Source organism: Microtus pennsylvanicus, chromosome 21, assembly GCF_037038515.1.
Source record: "Microtus pennsylvanicus isolate mMicPen1 chromosome 21, mMicPen1.hap1, whole genome shotgun sequence".
Classification (NCBI taxonomy): Eukaryota; Metazoa; Chordata; class Mammalia; order Rodentia; family Cricetidae; genus Microtus; species Microtus pennsylvanicus.
The window spans coordinates 15,482,325-15,509,879 of record NC_134599.1 but is presented as its reverse complement, the minus strand read 5'-3'; the positions used below and the strand labels follow the sequence as shown (position 1 = coordinate 15,509,879).

The following is a 27,555-nucleotide window of genomic DNA, read 5'->3' as shown; positions in this document are numbered from 1 at the left end:
CTCCTCCTCCTTCTCTTCTTCTTCTCCTTCCTCTTTTTTTATTAGCTAGGCCAACAGTCTGTCAATCCTGTCTAACTTCTCAAAGAATCAGGCCCTAGATTCATTGATTTTCTGTATTATTTTCTTTGTTTTTATTATATTACAATTTTCTATGGTTTTTACTATTTCTCCTCAAATACTTAATTTGGGATTGGTTTGTTCTTTTTTGTCCAAACTTTTGATTTGTATTACGCCATTTGTTTTTGCTCTCTCTATTTTCTAGTGTAGAGGCTTAGAGCTGTACCTTCCCTTACAGGACTGCTTTCCAGTGTGTCCCAGGGGTTTTGTAGTATTGCATTTTCATTTTCACTTATTTCCAAGAAAACTTTTCTTTCTTGATTTCTTCTTTGACACATTCATTATTCAGTAATGTGTTGTTTAGTCTTAATGAGTCTCTGTAATGACTAGAGATTTATCAACACTTGGTCAAATAGAATACACAGAGTTATTTCAGCTTTTCTAAATTTATGATTGTCTTGTATCCCTATATGTAATCTATTTTAACAAAGCTCCCGCTGGTTGCTGAGTATGTGCATTGTTTGGTGTTAGGTGGAGGACTCTGTAGATATCTGTTAGGTCCATGTGTTTAATGCCAATCAATCCTAATGCTTCTGTTATTTTCTCTCCAGGCCACCTGTCTTTTATTAGAGACAGTGAGGTACTGAAATCACCTCCTATTAAGGAGTTGAAGCTAGTCCGTGTCTTGAAGTCCAACAGTATGTTCTTTCTGAAACTGCTGTCCCCGAGTTTAATTCATAGAATGTTTGGAACAGCAATGTCTTTCGATTCACTGTTCCTCTGATTAAAATGAAGCAGCTTTCTTTATCTCTTCGGATTAGTTTTAACTGGAAATTTATTTTGTCAGATATTAGGTTCTTGACACTTCCTTGCTTCTTGGAACATTTACTTGGAAACAAAACACCAATTATTAGACTTAATTAAAGCATTGTTTGTACTGTTCATTTCCAAGCATGACTTCATCTTGCTACTTGGAACAGAATGACCTGGAGAAATACCTAAAACCCAATAGTCTGTTAACCTTAAAGACCTGACCACAAAAGCTTACACCATTCAATTATAACATATGCCTTAAAAAACAAAAACAAAAAACCCTCGAAAAGCTGACCGCCATATATGCCCCTGTAAAATCTCACCTGCTTGCTCACTGCACCGTGTGGTTTTAGAGAATAAAATGAGAAGGCAAACTGGGCCTGGGACCAAGGCATTTCAGGAGCACCCTGGCTTCAGGCCACTGGTGAGCACATCTTCTCTCTCCCACTCTCATTGGTGTCCAAGTACTTATTCCAGAAAGAAACCCACATTAATTATTGAACTGTTTACATTGATTACTGTGATTTTATTGGGGTTTTTGTTGTTGTTGCTGCGGCTGCTTGTGTTCTTAGTTATATTTCTGGTGTCAGTCATTATAGCTTTATGTGATTTCTTTTGGTTACCCCTTGGCTATTCCTTCTTATTCACAGCTTCCATCTGAAGCACTGATTCTAGTATTCACTGTAGGACTGGTTTAGTGGACATGAATTATTTTAGCCTGTTGCTATTATGTGACTTGTTTTTTTTTTCTCTTGTAGTTTTCAACACGCTTGTTTTGTTCTATTTAGTGTTTTGACCATTATATGACACTTTTTTTCTGGCCCTATCTATCTGCTGTCATATGTGCCCTTTTATCTATATGGATTTGTCTTGCCTCAATTTGTGACCTTGTTGAAAATCTGATCTATTCCATTAACCTGAAATTCTTCTCCTTCATCTCTGTCTATAATTTGAAGACTGAGCTTTCCCATCATGTACCACACTTCCTGCATGTTTGTTTGATTTCCTGTAGTTTTTAATTTTGTTTTTTAGGTTTTTATTTTCTTTGCTTATGTGGTCTAGTTCCTGTACTCGAGCTATGCTTGCGGAATATATAATCTCTGGCCACTTCCTGGAAGCATCCAGCAGATATAGAGTATGGTAGGTAGTGTAGTCAGTAAGGACTATTCAAGATGCTGTACCAGAGCTGAATGGAGGTGTGCCATTTCCACATTGGTGGGAAGGACACTGCATCAGAGAAGTCATGAGAAAAGGAGGGTGGCAAGCCGGGGTCTGTGAAACATCGAACGTTGCCTGTGGGTACTGAGGACTGGAAGGAAGAGGCTGACTCACCCTTCAGGAGACGGCTGGGGAATGGCACAGAACATGCCAGCATTTAAGTCCTTGCCCTCATGGCACTCAGAGTAAAGAAAAAACTACTATTTAAAACTGGCTAAAATGTTGAACCTTGATTTAGATGTTTTTAAGCAGAAAGGGGACATGAAAAAATAGACAGAAGAGAGAAGAGAACTAGAGAAAAGCCTGAAAAAAAGAGTCTTGGCACTGGTTCCAACAAGCACCAGAGGGGCCGTTGCCAGGCAGAAGAAGAAAGACAGGAAGAGCAGAGGTAGAGGGCTGGCAGCTACGGGTTTTCATGGGTGGTTGTGAAACTAAACAAATTACATGATGTGTAAAGGAAAACACCCACCTTATATTAAGCACTCAACTCAACATCCTAGTCATTAGAGTGTCTCGACTGTGAGAATTGAGCAACTGAGGGTTTCAGGCCCTTTTTTCTACCACTGGATGAGAATGGAGAGGGAATGACAAGAGCAGGATACTGCTCTGCAAGAATGTCAAGGGATAAAGAAAAACCAGCAAGTAAACACAACAGTAGCTGCCACTACCAACTTCTGAAAAACCTGAGGAACAAAATAAGCGGGAAAGCATGTTTTCAAAGAACATCATGTTGAAAGAAGCAGCTGTTAATATACATTAATGCAAGAAGCTGAATAAGAGAAACAATGTCCAGCAATAGAAAAGCTTTATGCTGAGAAGTACCAAATATTTTATCTCCTCATTTATCCTGTAAGTACTGTTTTCAACATAACAACTCTTCAAAGTCCTGATGTTGCTGCTTAATTTTCCCAGCAGGTTTTGTCTTTTTCGAGCTACAAAGGCTTTCTTTCATGACCTGTCCTCAAAAGCAGGCAGTTAAGAACCCCCTCCCCTTTTTTTTCAGTAGGAAATCTGCAAAAGACCCTGGCAACTATCTAGGTTTCACAGCAACATCCCTTGTCCCACTATACTCCAAGCAGGAAAGGTCAGAAAAGTGTGGCCAGGACAATTAAGAAATAATCTTTGTTATTACAGATGTCCTCAGTTATCTGCATGAACCCCTTGGATGCCTTAATGTAAGGATGCTCAAATTTCTTGTAAAATAAACTAGCATTTGCATATAGCCACGTCATATCTGCAGTAAATGCAGAATCATCTCTAGATCGCTTATACCTAACACAATATAAGTGGTACTTGGATAATACTTGCATTGGTTAGAAAACAGGGATGAAATTTCAAAGTCTGAACATTTGACGTAGGCATAATTTTGCATTATTAAAATACGCTGAGGATTACAAAACCCATGATAGAAAGAGGTGACTATATTATGTATTTCCTGTTCAATTACTTCACATGCCCCCAAACCTCATTTATACAATGTTTCTGCTGTAATAATTTATGTGCACTTCTGAAAATGCTCATATCTGACAAAATTTAACATTTGTTTGGATTATTTGACCTCAAACCTATGGCACCTCAAAGCACAATTAAAAACAGTAGCCAATAACCTGGAACAACCAGCCGCCTACCTTAAAAAGGTAGCTGGCTCTATATAGTTAGTAACTAACACCAGACAATAGCAAAAAAAAAAAAATACTATAAAACAGAGAAAGAGCTAACAATGATTTAATTGCAGTGAGCCTGATTGGCGTACAGGATGGAATATAACCCGTTTGAGCCAAGGCCATCACTGTATCTATCTTGGAGGAAGATAATCATTATAAAATTTCAAACCCACCCTCTTTCTCCCCCCTCCCCCACCACAGACACACACAGACACACACACACACACACACACCCCAACAATTAAGTTGAGGCCCTTTCTTCTCAAGCATAAGGCCATGAGTCTACTCCTAATATCTTTGTTCTCTTTGTCTAGGAAAGCTTATATAAACCAACACCATGTCTGTCTTCTACAGACATCACAACATCACCAATCCTGTTGGAACTAATCGCCTAGCAAAGCAGAACATGCAGCATTTCAGAATCTCAGAGTAACTCATCTTAGGATGAATGGCTCCGGTGAGGTGACCCGCTGTCCATGAGCAAAAGTAGGCATAAAACCTGGCAAGGGTGGAGGGGGGCGGAGTTGGGGGTATGCAGGCCACACCTGGGCTTTCCCTACTCAACAATCGAGTCCTATACCTACTAAAGAAACTTCTCCCAGAGGGGGAAAATGAGCATAGGCAAATCAACAAGAAGGCACAATACTTACATATAGTATGTGGGATAGAGTCCTTCAAAATACCAGCAATGTTTTTTGGCTTCTGTGCACTAAAAATAAAAGCAAAAGAAAAAAAAATCTTTGTCAGTGGTAAGTAACTTATACACTACGGAGAAGGTCTCAGAAGTTAACAAGGAAAGAACGGCAACGGCAGAAAGCACAAAAAGCCAGTAGATGATAAACATAAATGGCAGGGAGAAGTCCATCTCCTCCCTTCCTCAGAGTGGTTTTACTTCTTCAAAACATTTTTAAAGGGAAGGAAACAGAAGCAACTATTTTTCTAGCTTCCCATATCTCTAAATACACTAGATACAAACATTTCCTTAAAAGGGGAAATGAGAGACAATCCTTTGGGGATGAGGGTTAGGGCTAGAAACCAAACCTATGGCCCTATGTATGCTAGGCAAGCACTCTAACCACTGGGCAACACCCCAACCCCACTTAAAAAATGTATGACACTTCAGAATAGCCCAGGTGTTCCCTTAGAAAGGAGAGGGCTGCCACCACTGCCTGCCTCAGCCCCTCCTCCTACCCAACTGCATCCCCTTGGGGCTGGGCCACCAAGTGGCATTGACACAGGTCCCCCCTCGTTCTTCCTAGTTGCTCTCCCCAGCCATTCCTCCCAGGCCATCTGCATTCCTTTGAGAGTCCCCAGTGACCTTACAGGGACTCCACAAGCACCACACTTGGCTGGGACCCAGGTCTGCTGCTTATGCCTTCTTTTCCACTCTAGTCTTTCTGAGGTACACCTAATCTGACCAGTCCACACACCACACCCATCCTCCCAGCAAATCCCATTCCCTTGGGACTCACCGCCATCCACAGCCAGACCCAGGGTACACCCAGTGCTCCCTCTGCTGCCCACCACAGGGCCTACTTAAAAGATCTCCAGAGTCAGGGCCCTGCCTCCTGACGTCCTTAAGACAGTGGTAGACAGTGCTAAACCTCTGATCATTATTCACCAGTATTGTGTGAATTGTTGATTGGGTGTTTTTTATTCTATTAGACTCTGAAGGATTCTAAGTATTATCCCCCCCCCCCATTTTTTTTTCATTTCAAGAAATACTGCTTGTAAGAAGCCTCATCCTCTAACTTCTAAAAATATTGACAAAGTGCTGCTGGAAAAGAGAGCGTCCTCCAAACCGAGACTGAGCAGTTAGCATGTAGGGAATGGATGGAGAGTCAAACACAAGAGTTTAAGCACGCTGTTCCCATCACTAATGGCACTTCAGAGACCTTGAGGATTTCTCACAAGCAATATTTCTTCAAGTCAACCACTCTCTTAAAGACTATGGGGACATGCACACTGTAAGATGCAGGTTAGTCCCAACTACATATCCCGGAAAAAATTCTTTTACTTTATGAATACAGTTTCTCTGCCTGCTTTCGGGTTTAAATTAAAGGACACATGACAGCAGATACTGCGAGGACCTGAAGCCAGTTATGATAAAAACCTTATCTCCTGCAGATAAAATTATTCAATAACCAACATTAAAATTCTACCAAAAGAAAACGTCTATACAGTAAGAGTAATATCTTCAAACAACTGAAAGTTGGCAGAAGGAAAGACACAAGGAAATGATCAACTTCTACAATAGAAAATTATAAAATGGAAAATCTAGGGAAGGGAGGGCTCCAGATCTGGAAATGAGAGCGACCACTGCTCTCTTACAGACTACAGATAGTGGTGGGGATAAAATCCCAGCATGCAGAGGCGAAGTGGGTAGGAAGTACCATCCACAGCTAAGAATCTACTGGCAGCCGATAGCTCCTGGGAAGGGGGAATCACTCTTCTTGAAGTGTGGCCCTTGGTTCCTACCCTGCTTAAGCTCGTGTCCTGCCTTTCTTTGGTGGTGCGGGAGAATTGTCTGTATTCTGCCAATCATGTTATAAATAAACACTGATTGGCCAGGCAGGAAATATAGGTGGGAAAACCAGACAGGAAGTAGAAATGATGTAATGAGAACAAGAGAATTCTGGGAAGGAGGAATTTGATTCCTCCTACTCCTGCCCAGACCACCAAAGCAGCAGGATGTGATCTGCCTCACTAAAAAAAGGTACTGATCCACATGGCTAACATAGATCAGAAAAATGGGTTAATCAAGATGTGAGAGCTAGCCAGTGAGAGACTAGAGCTAATGGGCCAATCAGCTTATAATTTATGGAGACCTATGTGTGATTTTCTTTGGGGCTAAACAGCTGTGGGTACCGGGTGGAACAAAAACCAACAACAACAAGTCTGTCCCCTGTTCCTGTTACACTTTGGTGATGAATAGCAATGTGGATGGATAAGCTGAATAAACCCTTTTCTCCCCAACTTGCTTTCTGTCATAGTGTTTCACTGCAGCAATAGATACCCCAACGAAGACACAAAGTTACCATACACCCAAAGGAAGCAGCAGTCAGCATTCACCTTCATATTGTGGAGAAACATACTAATTTAGGAATATTCTGCTAAGAAAGCCAACAAAGCAGCATTTCTAAAATCGCATAGTTTTCTTATATATTAAAAGAGAAATGAAATAATATGAAAGATTGAACAAGAAAACATAAGTCAAAGGGGATAAGAAACAGTTTATTCCAGAGTCAAATATGAGTGACCATGGCCTAGGAACACGGATTCAGATTACCAAATTCCAAGTTTCAAGGTAGTAAGTGGTTTATGAAGCTTTTTCATAAACACAGAGCAAAGAAAGTCATAAACCAAGGCGTTTTTAAGAACACTTGTAGAAACGTTAGGTAAAGCAAAGTGGGTTATCTCAACTCCTGAACATGACACTATGTGACTATACCCTTCACCCTTTGGCTGGCTCGAGCCACAGGTCTACTGATACATTTCAAGAGTTTTACCTGTCAGTCAGGAGGCTGTTAGATCAGACCCAAAAGTGAGTCAAGAATGGCTACTAAGGGGATAAAGATAACCTAAGATAAACTGTGATTAGAGGAGGGCCCTGCCATAACCCAGTCATTCTACAATCACTCAGCTTCAATCAGCCATCACCCTTCAGAAGGTCCAGTCAAGGACTGCTTTCTTTCCAGAAATATCTGTTCATAAAGGCATATGCTGTTGGGAGCCAGACCAATCCAAGGCTTTCTCAGAGGGCCTGATACAGGGACAAAAGAAAACCAGTCTGTGTCCTTGCCCAGGGTCAGACTTGGCAAGCTTCAGTCTTGGGATGGGACTTGGCCTCAAAGGAGTTAAGGCTTGGAGCTTTTCTACCTCAAGAGACTGGAGTTATCAGTTCTAAGGCCTCTGTGTGCTGTCTGCAATGCTCTTGAGTTAGCTATGTCCCCCTTGGGCAGTGTTACTTGATTAACCTCCTGCTGACCTCATCCTATCATAGGCCAGTTTCTGTAGACGCTGTCCCATGTCTCCCTGGGAAACAGTATTATAAAAAGTATCTCTTAATAAATCTGATTGGCATAAGACAGAGCTTGTATAAGAACTCCCAATCCAAACTTTTCTATGTTCTTATCTTCTGACCTTCAAGTCCTCTCTCAGGACTTTGTCACTAAAGAACAACCTGCTTGTCTGGATCAATGTATCAAAATAGTCAAGAGCAGTTAGCTTTTATGTGGTAGCAGAGATGTTTTTCTAATGTATATTTTGATAGTCTCCAAGTTCTTTTATAAAACTCTTAACATTTTGCCTTCAATTATATCTTAGAATGTATTAAAGAGCTAGAAAGTACATATGGAGAGATATTTAAGATATAAAAATAGAGCCATTTAATAAAGAAAATTATCCATCCAACAAGGAATTAAATAAAAACTAACATGGGCAAAGACTATGAAAAGTACTATGTAAAAGAAGAAGGATGTGCCAAACAATACTCTCATAGTCAGGAATTGAGGCTATAAAAGGGTTAACATGGAAAATGTTCACCAGTCAAAATATCACTAAGTTGAAACTAGTGAAAATAAACATTCATATATGTAGAGAGTCATTTTTGAATGGCATAATCTTTACGATTACTGCAAAAATACCTCCTGAGAACTGAAGTTCAAGGAGGGTGGGTGACTATTTTGCACCTACACTTGTCCCTTAAGTTCTTCAGCTAGCCAGAATTTGCTGTGTAGAAGACAGGAGGAGCATAAGAATGTAAGTCAGTGCAAAGGGCAGGAGCCACTGAAAGTCCCCACTTACACTCACTCAGGCCCCAATTACACTACTCCCACCCTTGTGAACAGAGTACTGAAAATCTTTCTAGCAATCTTTAAGACACAGCCATAAAATAAAATTCAAAAAAAAAAAAAAGAAACTATCAGGAAAAAAATGTCACAGAAAAAAAAAATTCAGGAGACAGTCGGGGGAAGCAAGTTCCAGCTCGATTTACTGAGGTTTAATTTGTGTACCACCCACGCTGTCCAAATACACTGCTGTCTCTTTTTAAGAGTCAACCAAGGGCTAAAGACATGGTTCAGTGCTTAAGGGCATCAGCATTAGCTGTCAAGCAGTTTGGTGAACTCCAGGAAATGGGTTCAGCGGTACTCTCTTCACCCCACGCCAGTTTCACAAAGCTTTCTGTCCCCAGAGTTCTACAACCACTCCATCTCCTCTCTCATTTCCAAGAGGTACTTTCTGCCTTTCTATTCTACAGTCTTGCCTTTTCTACAAGATTCAATAAAGGAATCCATTTAAGCTACATTTTCCTCCTGGATTCTGTCTGTTACTGCACTTCATTCATTTTTAGTCCTTTGTCCCGCTGTGTGGGAGCCCCATTCACAAGCTGGTAGACATCTGGGTTGTTCCTACGCCAGGCTAATATATCTGCTGCTGCTGCTACTGATGACAGGTGGTAGAAACAGGACAGGCAGCTGAGAGACAGAAGCCTCAATTCTTGACCTTGGACAGAGACAGGAAATGTCTTAGAATAACACTGGCTGTAGTCCAGAAATACCAAAAGTGCTTGGGAGCTCTACTCCCTGCTCTGATTTCTAAATGGTTTTAGGGTTACTACTTCAGAAGGAAGACTGTTACAGAAGGGAGTAGCTTGGACCCTAAGTCCCATTTCCCTGGTGGCACTACAAAACTAAACATCAGATTTGCTACTCCTTAGAACTTAAATTGCCAGGTGAAAAGGTGACCTTTTTTCAGTGAGGCAAAGTCAAAAGAACAGAATTTAGCTTCCTGTCCTGGCTGTAGAACAAAATACACTGCTATCTCTTTTTAAGAGTCAATCCAAGGGTTAAAGGGATGCTTCAGTGCTTAAGAGCATCGGCAGAGGTGCTCTTCCAGAGGGCAGGGTCCAGGTCACAGCACCCACAGACTGGCTCACAACTGCTAATTCCTGATTCCCTCTCCTGGCCTCCTTGCGCACCACTCCAATGTGAGGCAGACTTACAATATGACCTAAACACCCATACAGGAGTGTGGTGGCACACACCTTTAATATTGGGGCAAGAAGATCTCTGTGAGTTTGAGTCCAAACTAATTTACACAGTGAGTTCCAGGACAGGCAATGCTATGTAGAGTTACTGCCTCAAAAAGAAAACAAACAAACAAAACAAAACAAAAAATAACTTAACCCAAACTGACCTACCAATCACCTGGCCCACCCCCAGCACTGTGTCCTGCAGGACTTCTGATTCGCCTGACGTGCTCAGGAGAGGGAGAGATGCTTCTGTGTGATTATGCTTGTCCTTCTCAGGGGAATCTTCCTTATGCAGCTGTCTGTAGAGTTTCTACCATATAGATAGCACTGTGGTCCCTCTGTCATTTGGCCTGCCCACTTTCCTGCATCCTCATTTAGAGAAGTCTAATTCCCCCACCCCCTTTCAAAATCTCTTTTTGGATCCTGACACAAATCTGAGAACATTTTCCCTGACACGCCCTGGGCATTCCCACTCATTCTCTGATCCTCTGAGATCTCACCATCCTCCACCATGGTTTGTTAACCCCATTGCAAAATTACAGCCCTTCTCATTCCCTCTGCTCCATCTGCCTACTCTAAGGGGCTACCAAGATTTCCAGCCACCCCGAGCATGCCAAACATGGCTCTGGCAAGTCTTACCCTTCTCCCCCACCCTCTCTGCCTTGCTAAAAACTGACAACATCCCTAAAGCTAGCCACCAAGTTCTATTACCTTATTTGGCTACTTCCTCCTCCAGAGGCCGACTAGCAAAGTCCAAATATCAAAGTATTAAGTCCAGCAACCAAAAGCCTCCCTTGGCTCACCTAATTAACATATCCACTTAAAATTAAACACCTCATCCTAACACAGGGTTTCCCCTTTTACCTTTATAAACCGCCATTTGCCTGTGGACCACGTATGTTTCCTCTTCATCCAGAGACAGTCCTTTATTCCTCTAGGGCAAATATCTCTTTCCTTTCTCCCCTTGTTCCCTTCCCGCTTTCCCTCATCCTCTATCTCCCATCTTTGTTTCTTATTCCCTGCCCTCTGTCCCTGTGGGGGAAATAAATTTCCTTTGTGCTGAGAACTTGTTCTTGGGCTGTCTTGAGCCTACATCATTCCCTTTACCTTTCCTGTCGTTTGCTCTCAAATTCAAATAAAATTATCCTCGAGCTTCCTTCTGAGTCCATTTTTAAATTATTTTCTTATTAAGACTAGGAACCCAAAAAGGAAACTCAGTTTCCTTGGTAACTTGACAAACATTTGCATGTGTGTCCTTATATTCTGGGTAGATGCCTAGGAATAGAATTCCTAGGCAACAAGACTCAGCATATATAATTTTGTAGTGTCTTTTTTTAAAGTGATAAGGTTTTGAACTTTCTGGGTTGAGGTGACCCCACTACTTCCTGGTCTCCTGATTATCTGAGAAAACAGGTATTCATCTCTATTCGTGGCTTCCTGATAGAAGTTTTTGGAATTGTCAATGTTTTCCACACCAGTTACATCACCTTACAGTCATACTAAACATACCACAAAGCTCAACTTTCTCCACATCTGACAATTATCATCTGTACATTTGATATTAGCCATCTGGCACCATGTTAGTATCTCATGGTGGCTTAGCTGATATTCTCACAATCCCTAATAATGTATACTTCTTATTCCAGCCATGTTAAAAGGAGGGAAATGGCAACTGATATTATGTATGCAAGGTGCATGCATGTGCGTGCGTGTGCATGTGTGTGTGATTAACCACAGATGATTTCCATATGAAATCCCACTTAACGTCATGGTCACCCTGAGAGTTGTGTGAGATATCCATTTATGAATGAGCAAAGGCCACTGAAGAGTGACTTGTAAATGCAATGGGGAAAGCAAATACAAAATTGGAGCAAGTTATGTTGGTTTCAAATGTGTGTGTGTTTTCTCTGAACATTGTATGGATGTCAAAATTTCTTGTATCACCACCAACCAAACATCCTACCTTTTAGAGTATCTACCACATCCTACATAGGAACCGGCATGAGATTTACTATAGAAATTATTTCACTAAGAAAAAATGAAACTGATATCTGAACCCAAATGAAAGAGCCTCAACTCCAATGACCTTTGTGACATTATCTTTCAGCATCCTTGTGGTGGTTTGAATGAGAAGGGTACCCACAGGTTCATATATTTGAATGCATGGTTCCAAGTTGATGGAACTCTTTGGGAAGGATTAGGGGCATAGCTTTTTTTTTTTTTGGAGGAAATGTGTCATTGGGGGCAGCCTTTGAGGTTTCAAAATTCCGGGCCATGCCCAGTTAGTTCTCTCTGGCTCACACCTGAGAATCAAGAGATCTCTCAGCTACTGTCCAGGACCATGTCTGCCTGACTACTGTCATCCACGCTGCCATGACTGTCGGAGACTCTAGCCCTCTGAAACCATACGCCCCAACTTTTATAAGTTGCCTTGGTCATGGGTTTTATCACAGCAACAGAAGAGTAACTAGACAGAAGTTTGTACAGGAGGTGGGCATTGCTGTACCAGCCCTCACCATGCTGATTTAGGGGAAAATGTGGAAGACCCCTGACTAGGAAAGTGACAGAATGCTATAAGCAAAGCCTAACAGGCCATGCTAGGAGGAGCTTGGAAAACAATGGTGCTGAGAATGGTAGGGACTATGGAGACTTAAAAAAATCACAAGGATTTAGTATTTTAATATACAAAAAATAGCTATTTCATGTGTATTTGTGTGTTCTTGCATGTGTGCACGCACAAGTCAGAAGAGGATCTCCTAGACCTAGAGTGGCAGAAATGTGGGAGTCACCATATAGGTGATGAGAAATGAACCCAGGTCCTCTGTAAGAGCAGTAAGTGCTCTTACCTGATGAGCCATCTCTCCAGTCTGTACTTACAGATGTAACTTTAGACCACTAGGTAATATGAAACTAATGTATGAGCTTCAGCTAGAAAGGTTTATGTAATAAATTTTCCAAATGCCACCAAAAACACCATCCTTCAAAACTGAAAACTGTAAAATTGAATAAGAATGTTCTATAAGCAGTAGTGAGACAAACAAAGAGAATCCACCTTTACCTGGGCACTGGGCAAGTATTAAGCACCGCTAAAAACCTCTTAAAAATCATTATTAGTGTCAGGATGAACTTATGCTAACAGTGTAAGCATTTTGGGTGTTTATTTTCCTATAAATAAGTAAAAAACAGTGGAGACAGAATATAGCTCCTTAATCAGTGTTAGACTCTGTCTTGCTGCCCAAGGTGCCTTGAGCAAAAGAACTAAGAGTCAGCTAGACTATCCTCATGCCAACGTTAGCCACCGTGAGCAACCTACGAATACCCTGAGATACATGCTCAGAACAGCAGCTAATTGTCCTGGCTCTTGCATGAAGGAAAAGTCCCAGTCAGGGCTGTGTGAAAAGGTATAGTAAACTTTTTTGCAAACATAAGCTTCTGTGAACCATTTCCAGCTGGTCAAAAGGAGAGAACCTCCCCTGGTAGAAGGACATCAGTGGTATTATGGTTTAAGGTGGTGACTGGTCTAAGGCACACGCCTTAGTGCCTCTGCCTGGTGAAAACAGCGGGTGGAAATGGCAACAACAGGCAGGTTGTTATTGTATCTTGCAGGTTATAGCGGGGTGAAGTTGATGATCGCTTTTCTCTTCGAGCAGCACATGCATGGGTTTCCTGCCTCAGTTTCCTTTGATGACAAAGTTAATGATTACATGGACATCCAGGCCAAATTAACCCCTTCCCCCTCAAGTTGATTTTGGTCAAGGGTTTTACCACAACAAAAAAAATAAATCCAAATGTTAGTATCTGAGTGTGTGGGTTCTTGCTGAGACCTGGCTATGTTTGGGGTGGGGGTGGGGGATGATTGCGGAAGTGTTTGGAAGTCTGGACTGGAAAATCCTTTTGAGTGTGCAGAGATTAACAGGCCTTTCTGTGCAAGCTGAGAAGTGAAGGATCGAAAGTAATGCAATTTGTGGTTGTCACCCGGGGCTACAGAGTAGGCCTTGGTTAACAACAGACCAGCAATAATGACGTGAAATCTTTGTGGTACTTGGACAACTGATGATGGTGAACTGGAGCTGGAAAATAATCAATTATGATAAAGAAGAGACCAGCAGCACTGAAGGAATCACTGGGAAGCAGCATGACAGTCTTCCGCCTCACAGTGCTTTAGAAGGCAAGAAGGCGTCATGAACAGCAGAACTTGAAGTAGTCTGGACTTAACTATAGAGAGACCTGCTTGGGCGTGTTCACTACTCCTCTATCCGTAACAGCCAGGAAATGAAAACATCAGCTGATGAACGGGTAATAACAAGGTGGGACAGTTATGCAATGCAATACTATTCAGCTGTTAAAAATAAAATATTGAGGTAAAAGACAGAACTAGAAGCAATCATTCCGAGTGAGACATAACTCAGGCTCTGAAAGACAAACATTGGATTTTTCTCTTACGTGGGGATCTTAGTTTTAAGCTTTAACTGTGTGTGTTTCATTCAGAATACAGGTTGGGGAATCTGTCCACTTAACCACAAACGTTAGGTGGCTTTTAAGGGATCATGGGTGAGAAGGGGATCGTCCAAAGAAGGGGAAATAGAATATAGAGTCATAAAGGGAAATGACAAAAGCAAGAACTAAATGTGGTGAGGCTTGGAAGGCATGGTAGAAGAGAGATGACGGGAAAGGGTAACTACCACTAAAGGCTTTGAAAACGCTGTATGAAAACATACTACTGCAAGAGCTTCTTAAAGTATCTGCACAAGCAGAGTTTAAATGGAGACACTCTATGACTGGGAAGAATACTAGACAGCACGTGCTTCTTAAAAAAGCCCCCAGTACCTGAAAGGAGTTAACATCTTTTTTGAGTTTGTGAGGTTCCACAGATCCCCAAACATTACAGGCTACTGGCAATGCTATGGGTTACCCTCCGCATCTTGATAGCAAGACCCTGTTGCTGAAGACGCTACATACATATGTCATAAAACTCAGAGAAATCTAACTGGTACTCTGCTAGAAGCTTTATCCCCACTGACTAGCATTCAGAGTGCTGTAAGATGCTATACATGCTGCTCCAAGAGAAAAGCGATCATCAACTTCACCCCGCTATAAACCTGTGAGATACAATAACAACCTGCCTGTCAAGATATACACATTGGCCCAATGTGGCCGCTAATGTCATCGGAGTAATCAACCACTCTTTTCTTTGGATTTAAAGTCCTTTCTATGAAATGGAATTCATATCTGATGCTGTTGATGAGTCCAAGAACCTGAGGCTACATAGCTCATGGGTCCTAGGGGGAAAACTACTACATTATTTGACTAAATGAACACAGCAATAAAATGATCCTAATGACATTGCTGTGCCCGCGGATCAATGCATCACTCCTCTCATCAGAGAAGCTCCTTCTTGCAGTAGATGTAAACTAACATAGAGAGCAACAAATGAAAAATGTGCAGAGATTCAGAGACTTTGAAGGCTCGGTCCTAAAATGGGTGACTGTATCCCAACTTTCTCCTCAGGGCTCAGGGATCGATGCAGCAGAGGAGGCAGTAACATCCTAAGAGCCAGGGGTGGTGGATGATTTGAAGTAAACTCTTTTCCAGACACACATGGCAGATGCACACATGAATTCACAGAGACCGTGTCAGCATACACAAGACCTGCACAAGCTCGAGCCAGACAAGAACCCCAACATGGAGGATGGGAGAAAAGCCTGGAGTCCAGTCCCTAGCCAAGCAGCTATTGGCATTTGACTGCTACTGGAGGAGGGGATTTGTTAGGTCCCAAAGAAACCCAGCTGGCCATGGGGCTCTCCTAGCATCACTCAGTACCCAATACCAGGAGTCCTGGCTCTCCTCAGCACTTCTCACTCCACCCACACCCTAAACCTCTTCAGCCCCAGCTTCTCTTCCCTATATAACAGCCATTTCGGCTGCATGCCCTCTTGGCTCCTCTCTCATCTCTAGCGCTCCCGCTCTCTTCCTCTCGTGGCTCAGTCTATTCTCCTGGCCAGGTTCAGTCTGGAACCTTCCAGATGCCTACGGCTATGCTCTCCCTCATAGCTACAATACAAACTTTTCAACTCTACCTAGGGGCAGGCATGTCTTCATTTTCGTTCACCTCTGATTTTAGCACAAGACAAACGAAAATGAAGGCAGGACTGCTCCTAGGTACAGTTAGGGTTTTATTATAGGTATGAGGTGGAAGAGAAAACATAGCCAGAAGCATCCGGAAGAGTCCAGAATGAACTGGGCCATGGGGGATGGAGAGAGGGGAGGCAAGAGAAGAGAGAAGACTCAAGATGCCAAGAAAGTACATGGGAACCAAGAGGGACCAAGACTGCACAGAGCCAAAATAGCTGAGGTTATATAGAAAGAGAAGCTGGGAAGATGGAAGCAGAGTTCAGGGGCTGGAGAGTTTTAAAGCATAGGGGGAAGGGTGCTGAGAGGAGCCAGGTCCCTGTTAGAAGGCAATTGTGAGGCCAAAGAGCCTGGTGATCAGTGTCCACTTTGATATGCTAAATAGGCATCTCAGTTGACCATCTGTCCCAGGTTTCTTTGAGACTTAACAGTATATTGACACATTCCAGGGCAGGCACAACATCCAGGAGTAGCTGGCCAGCTGGGGCCAAACAAGTTGGACTCCTAAATCTTACTAATTCTTTTAAGAGAGACAAAGAGAGAAAATGTAGTAGAGTGGGTAGGAGAGGAGGGGAGGAGCTAGAGGAACTGGGAAGGGAAAAGAATATAATCAAAATATTGAAAGACCCGGATAAATTCAGACCCCTCTAGCAGAAAGAGTAGAGCCAAAAAAATCTAGCAGGGAGAGAAGAACCAACCAAAAATCTAGGTTAGCCAGTTCAGTGACGCTGTTCCAGGAATTAGCTGACCATAAAGTCAGATTATAATCTTGAGAACAATCTTGACAAACGGGGACTTACCCCCTTGTGATTATCACTGGTATTATCAGAATTTTCCAATGACGCCCTCCCTACCCCCTTTGGGTTGTGGTTTCGTTTCTTCCCTTAAATACCTGACCTCTACCCCTGTGTGGGAAATGAGTTTCGGCCCCAGCTGGTTCCTATCCTGTCAATAAACCTTGTGTGATTGCAGCAAGGACGGTCTCTCGTGAGTTCCTGGTGGGGGAGGGTCATGTTATCCTGAGATTTGAGTGAGAGTCTCCCCACTCCGGGGGTCTTTCAATATACTGTATGAAATTCTCAAAGGATAAATAAAAACATTATTTCAAAAACACAAACACAACAAAACAACAAATTAAAGAAAACAAAACTGTGTCGTTCTGACCTAATCCTGCCTGCACATTCCATGCTCCAGTCCTGAAAGGTGAGTCCTAACTGCGCTGTCCCAATTCTCAGACTTAGTCCAGGTCCCACATCAAGTCCCCGTCTCATGAGCCCTGCCTGTGTCATGCCCACTCCAGGCTTTGGTGATGAATTATATCCTGTGTGCTAGCTGGACCCACGTTTTCCCGATCTTATCTTTATCCCGTCATATCTCAGGTATCTCAGGCTAGACTGGTCCACACATTCTGTGCTCCACCCTAGCCTGGTGAAGCTATCTCACCCTGTCTACATCCACCCCAATCCTCAGACCTAGCCCAGATTGCACATCCAGTGTATAGGCCAGGGAAAAAAGACCGAGTGCTCCAAACAGACCCCAAGGCTTGAGCGAGAATACACACCCTGTGTACAACCCCTCATGTGTCTTCCTCAACATACCCCACTGACAGCACATCCGACCTTCAAGCCCAGGCCAGCATGTACCTCCTATGATCTGGCTCTCCTACCCAGGTGATACACTTCCCAGTCCCCAAAACCACAGGCCCAATCTAGATTGGTAAATTCCATCCACACCTCCAACTCAATAAGAGATTTCAATACCCACTGTCTCCACTAGACAGGACATATGAACAACAACAACAGACCAGAGACATGTCCAATTAGCAGAATCAGAAACGAACAGGGAAACATTCTAATAAACAACAAAGAAATTCAGAATAATAATGTAAGGGAATACTCTAGAAACCTGTGTGCCACCAAGTTTAAAAATCTAAAAGAAATGGATGGATTTCTAGATTCCTCCAAGCCTCCGAAATAACAAAGCGGTCAACAACCTAAACTGATCACTAACAAATTCTCCATTGAAGAATAATAAAAAGCCTTCCAGACAAGAAAAAGTCCAGGGCCAGACAGATTCACAGAAGAATTCTATCAAGACTTTCAAAGATCTACAATTAATACTTTTTAAATTATTTTAAAAAAAATAGAAACAGAAGGAACACTCCCAAACTCCTTCTTTAGGATACTATAGCCACGTAAAGACACAACCAAAAAACAAAAGCTACAGGTCAATATCCCTGATGAACAGTTGCAAAAATCTTCATAAAATACTTGTAAGTCAAATACAGACATATATCAAAAGACCATCCACCATGATCAAATTACCTTTATCTCAAAGATTCTGGGATGATTCTATATAAGCCATTAAATAAGTAATATAAATAGACTTAAGGAAAATAATCACATGATCATTGCAATAGATTCAGAAAAAGTCTTCCACAAAAATCCAATATGCCTTCACTATAAAAATCCTAAAGAGAGTAGGCCTGGAGGGAACAAACCCCAACACAATAAAGGCTACAAAGGACAAGCCTACAGCTAACATTACTCCAAATGAAATAAAACTTCAAGCAATCCCTTTAATATCAGCGACAAGATAGGGTTGTCTATTATTCCCAATTGTTTCCAATAAAGTCCTGGAAGCACTAGCTGGAGCAATAAGCAAGAGAAGAAAATTAATGGATACAAATAGGAAAAGAAACCAAATTATCCCTTCTTGTAAATAATATAATACGCAAGAGATACCAAAGCTTCAAACAGAAAGCTTGTAGAAATCATCAATAATTTCACTGAAGAAGCAAGATACAGAATCAACTTAGAAAAGCCAGTAGCCTTCCTAAAAAACAAAATACACATTCCCATTCACAAAAGTCTCAAAGAAAATAAAGTACCTAGGAAGAAATCTAAACAAGGAGGTGAAAGACCTCTACAACGAAAACTTTAAATCTTTGAAAAAAGACATTGAAGAAGGCACTAAACTGTGGAAAGACTCCCATACTCAAGCATTTGTAGAACTGGTGCCGCGAAAATGATCATTCTACCCAAAGCAATTTACAGATTCAATACAGTTCCAATCAAAATTCCCACAACATGCTCCATAGAAATGGAGAGGACCATCCTAAAATTCACATGAAACTACAAAAGACTCCAGGTGGAAAAAATAATCCTAAGCAAAAAGAACAACGCTGAAGCAATCACCAGAACAACAGAGCTCCAGTTCTGGCTCAGAAACACACAGACTGACCCACATAGCAAAACTGAAGGTCCAAACATGAGTACACATAATTACAACCATCTGAGATTTGACAAAGATGCCAAAACATATGTTGAGGAAGGAGAAGGAAACATCTTGCCCGAGGCATTCCGTGGGCAGGCAGAAGCATTTCTCTCAGGGGAACAAGCAGAGCTCTACATGAACACAGTACACACAGACGAGACTATAGGAAAGTCTATTATGGAGACTACAGACACACACTGGAGAGCAGACAGCATTGCCAACAAATGATAAACTTGGAAAACTGGGTTTTCACACGGAGAAGAATGAAACTGATTCATATCTAGCACCCTGAACAAAAATTAACTCCAAGTGTATCAGGGATGTCAAAGAGATCAATGGGAAACCTGAAATGTTGAAACCTCTAGAAAAAAAAAAGAAAAGCATAGGCAGAACCATACAAAATGACTTTCAGCATGGAACTCCATCTGCCCAGAAATTATGGCCATTAGTTGACAAGGGAGCCCTCATAAAATTAAAAAGCTGAGCACGGCAAAGGAAATGTTTTAAAGAGGAAGGGCAGAAAAGAATCCCTATCATCTATATATCTGATTAATATACAAAATATACAAAGGGCTCAAAAATGGTCAAGAAGACAATGAGGTTTTAAAATGGGCTACGAATTTGAACAGAGAGTTCTAAAACAAAAAAAGAAAAAAATGTCTGGGAAATACTTCAAAAAAGGATCATCAACCTTAGCAATTAGGGAAGCGCAAACCAAAACTTTGAAATTTATCTCACCCCAATCAGAATGGCGAAGGAAAGGATGCTAAGAGCCAGACGTGTGGAAATCCAAAAGTATTTCCTCTATGAGACACGATAAACTCAGGAACTCACAGCAGCTGTGGAGGCTACATAACACCCACACAAGCCAGTCAGTATTCTAACAAGGAGTGGGAAATGATTCGTGAACCCCACCTGTAAGTCCTCAAGTTAGGAGCTATGGACAGTGCCTTCAGGGAGAGGGAGAGTCAGTTTCGTTTAAGGATGGAGGCTGGTAGGCCCACCACCACCCGATGGATAGCACCACACCCTGGAAACTGGACTTGAGGGGTTCCTTTCTAAGAGAGAGATAACAATAAAGTTGGGGGAGAATGTGGCAAGGTGAATGTAGACCTTGAATGGACCAAATCTGGGGAGTGAAGATGACTAAAATACATTGCGTGAAATTCTCAAAGAATAAAAATACTCAAGTGCATGAAATTCTGACATTCTACCTAGCTCAAGAGTCAAGAAACTTTAAATACACATAATTAGAATTAGCATGGATTTAAATAAAACACTGATACACACACATATACTACATTTGTATAAAGTATTCATATATAGACATATAAATACAATATGTACTAGAACGTATACAGTATCTTATTGTATTTGTATTGACAGAGATAACAAAATATACTGAGAGGCTAGACAGACAAAATAATGCAAACACTGTTAAATCAAGACTGAAAAGTGCATGTATACTATTTTTCAAATGTAGATATATTACCAGAACCAATTAAAAGAACTGAAAGTACTTTCCTCTAAAAAGTAAATGCCAACAGCAGGCACAAAAATTCCTAGCACCCACATGGTGGCTCACAGCAGTCTGTGACTTTAGTCCCAGGAGATCCAATGCCCTTTGTGGGCATGCATATGATTCACAGAATTGCATGCAGGCAAACCACCAGAGCTGACTACTCAGTGCTACTGAACTCATGGTTATTGGAGGAGAACCCACAACTCCAGTTTACTAAGCCAGCATAATCCCTGGCAACAATATAAACATCTGTCCTTGGACCCACAGACGAAGACCACTACAAAAAAACCACACTCAATCAAAATGCAGAACTGTGGAGCCCAGTCCTGATGGATATGTCTACAAAACACTACTAGCACCTAAGGCTCGGGGAACTCTCCCGGAGAGGTGATGAAAAGACTGCAAGAGCCAGAGGACCAGGGAAACTACTCTGAGTTTGTGTCTGCTAGTACTACCAGAAGCCACACACATAAAATCTCATGTCCAAACATGAGCTGAACAGGATGACACCAGCATGCACAGGGAAAAGCCCACAAGGCCTCAACCGTACACAAAGGACTACAGGCAACCGAGTAAAGCTCGGGAGTGCGAGATGCAGTCTCCCCCTGGGGAGAGCACTCAGCTCTGAAAACACACATATACGTAGCAGCCCATAGACCGAAAAGGTTATAATATTTAGGACTACATACACACACGTGTGTGTGTGTAGGTACATATAATACACAAACACACATGTGCATGCAACAACAATTAGTGGAAGAAGAAGCCATGAATTTGAAGGAGAGGGAGGGAGGGTTTGATCTATGAGTGAGTCCTGAAATAGAAAGAACATGGGCCATTAGTGGTAGTGAAGAAAGATGAGAAACCAACAACAGTTTATAGTTCTATGCCGGTGCCGAGTTTTACTGTTAACTGTTCAAGCAACCGTACCATGGCAGTGCAAAATTTCACAAAGGGGGAATTAGATAATCGCTACAGAGGACTCTGCATAACTTTTGCAGCTTTCCCAAATCTAAAAATTATTCTAAAATTAAAAGTCAATGTAAAGAACATACAAATCTTGGTGCATCATCATCCTGTATAGCCAAAAACCCAAAAGCTAACAAGAACCAGAATGAAGGCCTCTGACTTGGGAATGGAATAGCGGGGCTAAGAGCAAAGAGGCTGGAGCATGCGGGCTGCGATCCCACGGAACCATGTGTGTTAAGAGCTGAGCCTGGATGGATTTTCGCTCTGCAGGCAGCTCCTCTGGGAACACAGGATTCCCCCACTCTGCCCTGAGTGCATCTGGAACACAGAAGGGAAATCTGCCTTGCAAATGAATGAAACCGCATGGCACTTGACCTGTACTACACTAGCTGGCAGAGGGCCAGGCATACCATAATCCCACTGACCTGGATTTTAGCAGCCCCAGGTGAGCTGTAAAATCTCAGAATACTCGTAAGTTCTTGGAAGTGCAGAGAATTGAGTTTGATTCCTCTGTTTTCAACTACCACCTACCTGCTCATATCCAATCTTAACCCAGCCTGCCCCCCACGGAGTCAGGGGAATTAAAATAGACACTCCAGAAATACCACAGACACAGGACCTTGGCAAGGCTAAGACTGCCTATCCCCCTCAAAGCAAGATAACTGTGAGAAGCAGTGAACCAGTTCCAGTGACTTCTGAGGCTTTCTAAGAAGAGACAACTTCCTAGCCTTTAGGCTTCTTAGGTTCATTTTAGCACATTTTACAATGAAACCTTACACTTCTCTAGCATCAAAGTATATGGTGTACATGGTCTTTAAATTCACCTTATGTAAGCCAGTAAGTACATCTTCTCAGCTTCCGGCAAATTACAGAATTGCACATAAATGTAAGAGACAGCAAGAAAACCTCTGCGCACACTGAACTAAACATACACATTAAGTAATGTGTATACACTCGCAGACCTTTCCAGAAATTGAGCTGGAGTGATGATCTCCAACTACCCACCTGTGTATGTTTTATTTATCCTATAGTGACTTTAAGATATAGAAACTTAATATAAAATCTAGATATTCATTTCTTTCTGGAAAACTGAAGACTTACTGAAAATCTACTAGAGCAGACTAGAGCGGCAAGTACCCCACATCCCCTATCCCCAGAACCACTCACTTCTCAGAAGACACAGTGAGCTTGGCCTTCTACATATGGAATCCATAATTACCATACAAGGTCCATAATTACCAGCATTTTTGCCATGATACATTAGAAATAAGACAACAACAAGGCAGTCAATACATATTGCTAACGTCGATGGTTGGCACTTCAGGATAATGAAATCCTAGAATTTCCCATAACCAATAAAGCCTTTCAGTCAGGGAGTGGAGATGCTGTTTCAACGCCATCTAGAAGGAACCTGGGGCGGCTACAATGGGACTAGGTGCATGGAGACGTGAGTGCCTAGGAGCTGGTGGTCTATGAGGTTTTGACTCTGGGTCAAGCTCTGGGTTTTGACTCTGGGTGAGGTGTAGGTGCTGTGCTAGCCTGCCTAGCAAGGCTAATCATATGCTAGAGGTTTGTTACAAAACAACCAACAGTCCTGGCACACAGAAGCCAGGGATCCCAAGTCAGCCCCAAAGAATACGAAGCTTTGACAAAAGGTATAGAGTTAGTTCATTGTGATGACTCTCAGTCATTAAAGATGTCTAAGCTCAGAAATCAAAGGTCAACTTTGATGGAGGAAGGTCATTGGCTAATAAAGGAACTGCCTTGGCCCATTTTATTGGTTAGGACATAGGTAGGTGGAGTAAACAGAACAGAATGCCGGGAGGAAGAGGAAGTGAGCTCAGACTCGACAGCTCTCCTCTTGGGAGCAGACGCCTCAGAGAGAGAGACGCCATGCTCCCAGCTCCCAGGCAGACACACACTATGAAGCTCCGACCCAGGATGGACAGAGGCTGGAATCTTCCCGGTAAGCGCACCTAGGGGCACTACACAGATGATTAGAAATGGGCTAAATTAATATGTGAGAATTAGCCTAGATAGAAATGGGCCAAGCAGTGATTAAATGAATACAGTTTGTGTGTTGTTATTTCGGGACAAAAGCTAGCTGAGCAGGCGGCTGGGGTGTTGGGGACGCAGCCCCGCCGCTCCTTATTACTACACAACTTATTTACTATACACAGACATGGAGCAAAAATGGTAGCAAAGATTCTAATCGTTCACCCCTCTTTCAGGCCAGGTAATCTAGAAAAGGCATCTACCCCAAGGTGACTGACAGGAGCCGGGATACACCAGCAGGGCAGCCATGAACCTGGTGCACTGCATAGCAACCATGAACACACAAACAAAAGGAGAAAGTGTCTGCAAACGAGATTCTTTTTTTTTAATCTATAACATTCCCCCTCAACAGGCCATTCTTCGTAGATACATACACCCACATCATGAAGATACTGCTTCTTCTTTATAGTCAATATATAATGGAAATATTCCATAAGAAATCTCCATTATAAGAAAGGTCCCACATATTAGCCTTCAGTTTCATCAGCTCCCAATCTGGTCACGTTCACTGCAGAGATGGACTGCATGACCAAGAAAACAGTCGATGGGCCATTCACATCCAGAGCACAGTTACTTCCTCGACACAAGGCAGGATTACTACACAACCCAGGTTAGGGGACTGGGAAGCTAAGTCCCAGAAAGACAAAGTACACAGAAAATGCCTATGTTTCTGGAAGAACGCAGACATTCCTTTGCTGCTTAATAAGTACAAGAGCTTCTGGAAGAAATCACTCCCTGATTAACACATTGCTCTTAGATACTGCTCTAAAGCCACGCCTGTCTGGGGCCACTCTGGGCACTATGATGGTCATGGAATAACTCTCTGAAATGTAAGCAAGTCCCCAACTAAATACTTTCTTCTAAGAGTCGCCTTGGTCATGGTGTTCTTTCACAGTCCACAGCTTCTGCTTTAGCTCCTGCCTCCGGGTTTTGGCTTTGAGTTCCTGTCTTGACTTCCCTAAGTGATTGAAGTATAAATGAAATAAACCCCTCTCCCCCCAAGTTGCTTTTGACTGCTGTCTTAAGCACAGTAGAAACCCCACCTAAGATATCCAGAGAGCTAAATGAATGGTCATAAAAATAATGTGTATATTTCACAGTTGCTAATATTTTCAAGCTTAAATACATATTTATTATAATAAAATTCTTTAGGAAAAGTAGATGTTCATAGATTTAAGAAAATTATATTTCCAACTGGTATAAAAGGTATTTATGTATTTCAAAGGAATAATAATCAGTATCAAATCACTAATGGTAGTTGGACTCTACTAAATACATTTGAAGATTGTGCTATAATTTTACTTCATATTTTTATAATATATGAGAAATCAAACCCATTACAATTCTTTAAAAGCAGTAAGAAAACGTTACATATTTACCTCCAGCCAGACCAAGGACTCATGGCAATGAACACGTGCTGGTAAGGATGAATGGACTAAGGGTAAGCTGTGTGATTCAACAGGCCACACTATACAGCGTCCACAATAAGATATTCTCATTCCCTCTCTCTCTCTCTCTCTCTCTCTCTCTCTCTCTCTCTCTCTCTCTCTCTCTCTCTCCCCGTTTTGGCTTTTCTTTTACAATTGGTTTTCTTTGGAGCAGGTGTCAAGGGCAGAAGGTGGATTGGATGCAAGGGGACAGAGAGATAAGTGGTATGAAATCCACAAAGAATAAAAGTTTAAAAAATGATATGAAAGTAATACAGATTTTGCAAAATTCTTAGGCAAATATAAAATACAATCACTAGGTCAAGGAAAAGGATTCCAGAAGTAAAGAAAAGATTGGGAGAAAGAGAATAGGAAGGAAAGAGAATAAAAAGGAACAAAAAGAATGAAAGAAGGAAGGAAGGTAAGGTGTTTTAATTGATCTTGAGAGGAACAGAAATCTAAGCCTGCAGGATACTATTTAGAGGCAGTCTACAGGGGCGTTAGAAAATGCCTAGGACACAGGGACTGTGGTTGTTTGAATGAGAATGGCCCAGAAAGGCTCTTTTTGAATGTTTGGTCACCAGGGAGTAGAACTGTTAGAAAGGAATAGGAGATGTGGCCTTGTGGAGTAGATGTGGCCCTGTTGGAGAAAGTGTGACACCGGGAGGGTGGGCTTTGAGGTTTCAAAAGCCCTTGTCAGGCCCAGTCTTGGTCTCTGTGTCTCTCTCTCTTTATACCCTCTCTTCTTGGCCCCCCACACCATGTTCTCAGTCTGTTGAGCAGTTCTTGGCATTCAGAAACTATGAAGCATCTTGAAAAGGCACTTCCCATAAAACTGGTGATCAGAAAAGGCAACTGCTTGTTGGAGTTAAGTAATCAGAACTCTGGGAAGACAAGGAGGTAATGGGGATTCATATACTTAAACACTCAAAATCCATGGAAGCAGAGCTATGCACTCAAAAGATTTTTTTTTCTTTTGGTTTTTTGAGATAGAGTTTCTCTGTAGCTTTGGAGGCTGTCCTGAAACTAGCTCTTGTAGACCAGGCTGGCCTCGAACTCAGAGATCCGCCTGCCTCTGCCTCCCAAGTGCTTGGATTTAAAGGCATACACCACCACCGCCTGGCCTTAAAATTTTTTTTTAAAGACTACAACAGAGAGATGTTATTTTATAAATAAGATTTGAAATTGATTGGTTACTTGCTTAGAGCACAAGAGCTATCTGGGTAGTTAAGGCTCATGTTTGGATGGCACCGTGACAATGTGATACATGTTCTCGACTCTTCATGTAATAGCTGGGAATCTTTGTATAAATTATAGATTTAGGCTCTCCCTCTCTCGTTGATTCATCTGTAAAAGAGCATTGCCTTGACACTGAGAGAGCTCTCTGGAAAGTCCCCATGTGGATTTAACTGGTTCCATAGGTTGGGTTAAGAGATTCTGAATAGGAACCAGAGAGATGGCTCAATTAAGGGAGCATACTGTTCTTGTGGAGTACCAGACTTTGGCTCCCAGCATCCAGTTGGGTGGATCAAATTCCACAAGATCTACTGTTTTCATGTGATCCCCCTATATGCACATAATTAAAAATAAACATACATTTTTAAATGAGATTATGACTATTACAACAATTCCCAAGCAAAGGTGCTATGCCCTGGTCCCTACCGGGATCAGCTGTCCACCCACAAGAGAGCCCCAGTTAATCTTTTACTTAAAAGTTGTGCTTCTGGAAAGTTGCCCATGCTCCAAAATATAATCCTGCATCCGTGTTCACACAAGTAGCCCTAATTAAAATCAATGGGTTCCAAAAAGCAATAGCAAAAAAGAAAAAAAAAAGAACCAAAGCAAGATTCAAATAAAAGGGGTAAAAAGGGGTAAAAGGTAATGGAGGATGATGTTGTTGACGAATAAATAAAAATAATAAGGCACTTGCTTGGAGTTTTAGCATGTCAGTTATTAGATTAACACCTGGTCACATTCTTCTATGACGATGGAAAGGATGGTTGTGGCTACTGTCATCATCCTGGCTCTTCCTTTCTAACTGGGGTAAACCAATAAGACAAAGTAGCCCTTGCCTGGGATGCCACGGCAGGGTCAAGCACAAAGCATCAGCTGTTCATGTGATATGCTGGCTGTCCATTACCTGAGAGTAGAGCTGGCCACCATCTTGGTCACTTGCTGTTTTATGTGTTTCATTGTCAACAAAAGAGTCAAACTAGGCAATAGTGAGAACATGAGACCGGGTTCTGACGAGACTGTCTTTCTAGATGGTTCTGGTTCCTGGTTCTTCTTTCATGTAAATAGAAAAGCCTGATACTGGGTCCCTGTCTTAGTCACTGTTCTCCGCCTTGAAGGAGACACCATGACCAAAGCAGCGGTCTCATAAAAGGAAGC

At 42.0% G+C, this 27,555-nt stretch overlaps 1 protein-coding gene across 1 annotated transcript in view; it reads right to left on the bottom strand.

Annotated features, from left to right (window-relative positions):
- Positions 1 to 27,555, bottom strand: part of Vopp1 (VOPP1 WW domain binding protein) — a 66,084-nt gene that overhangs the window by 31,157 nt on the left and 7,372 nt on the right. Inside the window, exon 2 of the mRNA XM_075955326.1 lies at positions 4,403 to 4,461. Within this exon, the coding sequence (XP_075811441.1) occupies positions 4,403 to 4,461 (59 nt within the window). The remainder of the gene's footprint in view (positions 1 to 4,402; positions 4,462 to 27,555) is intronic.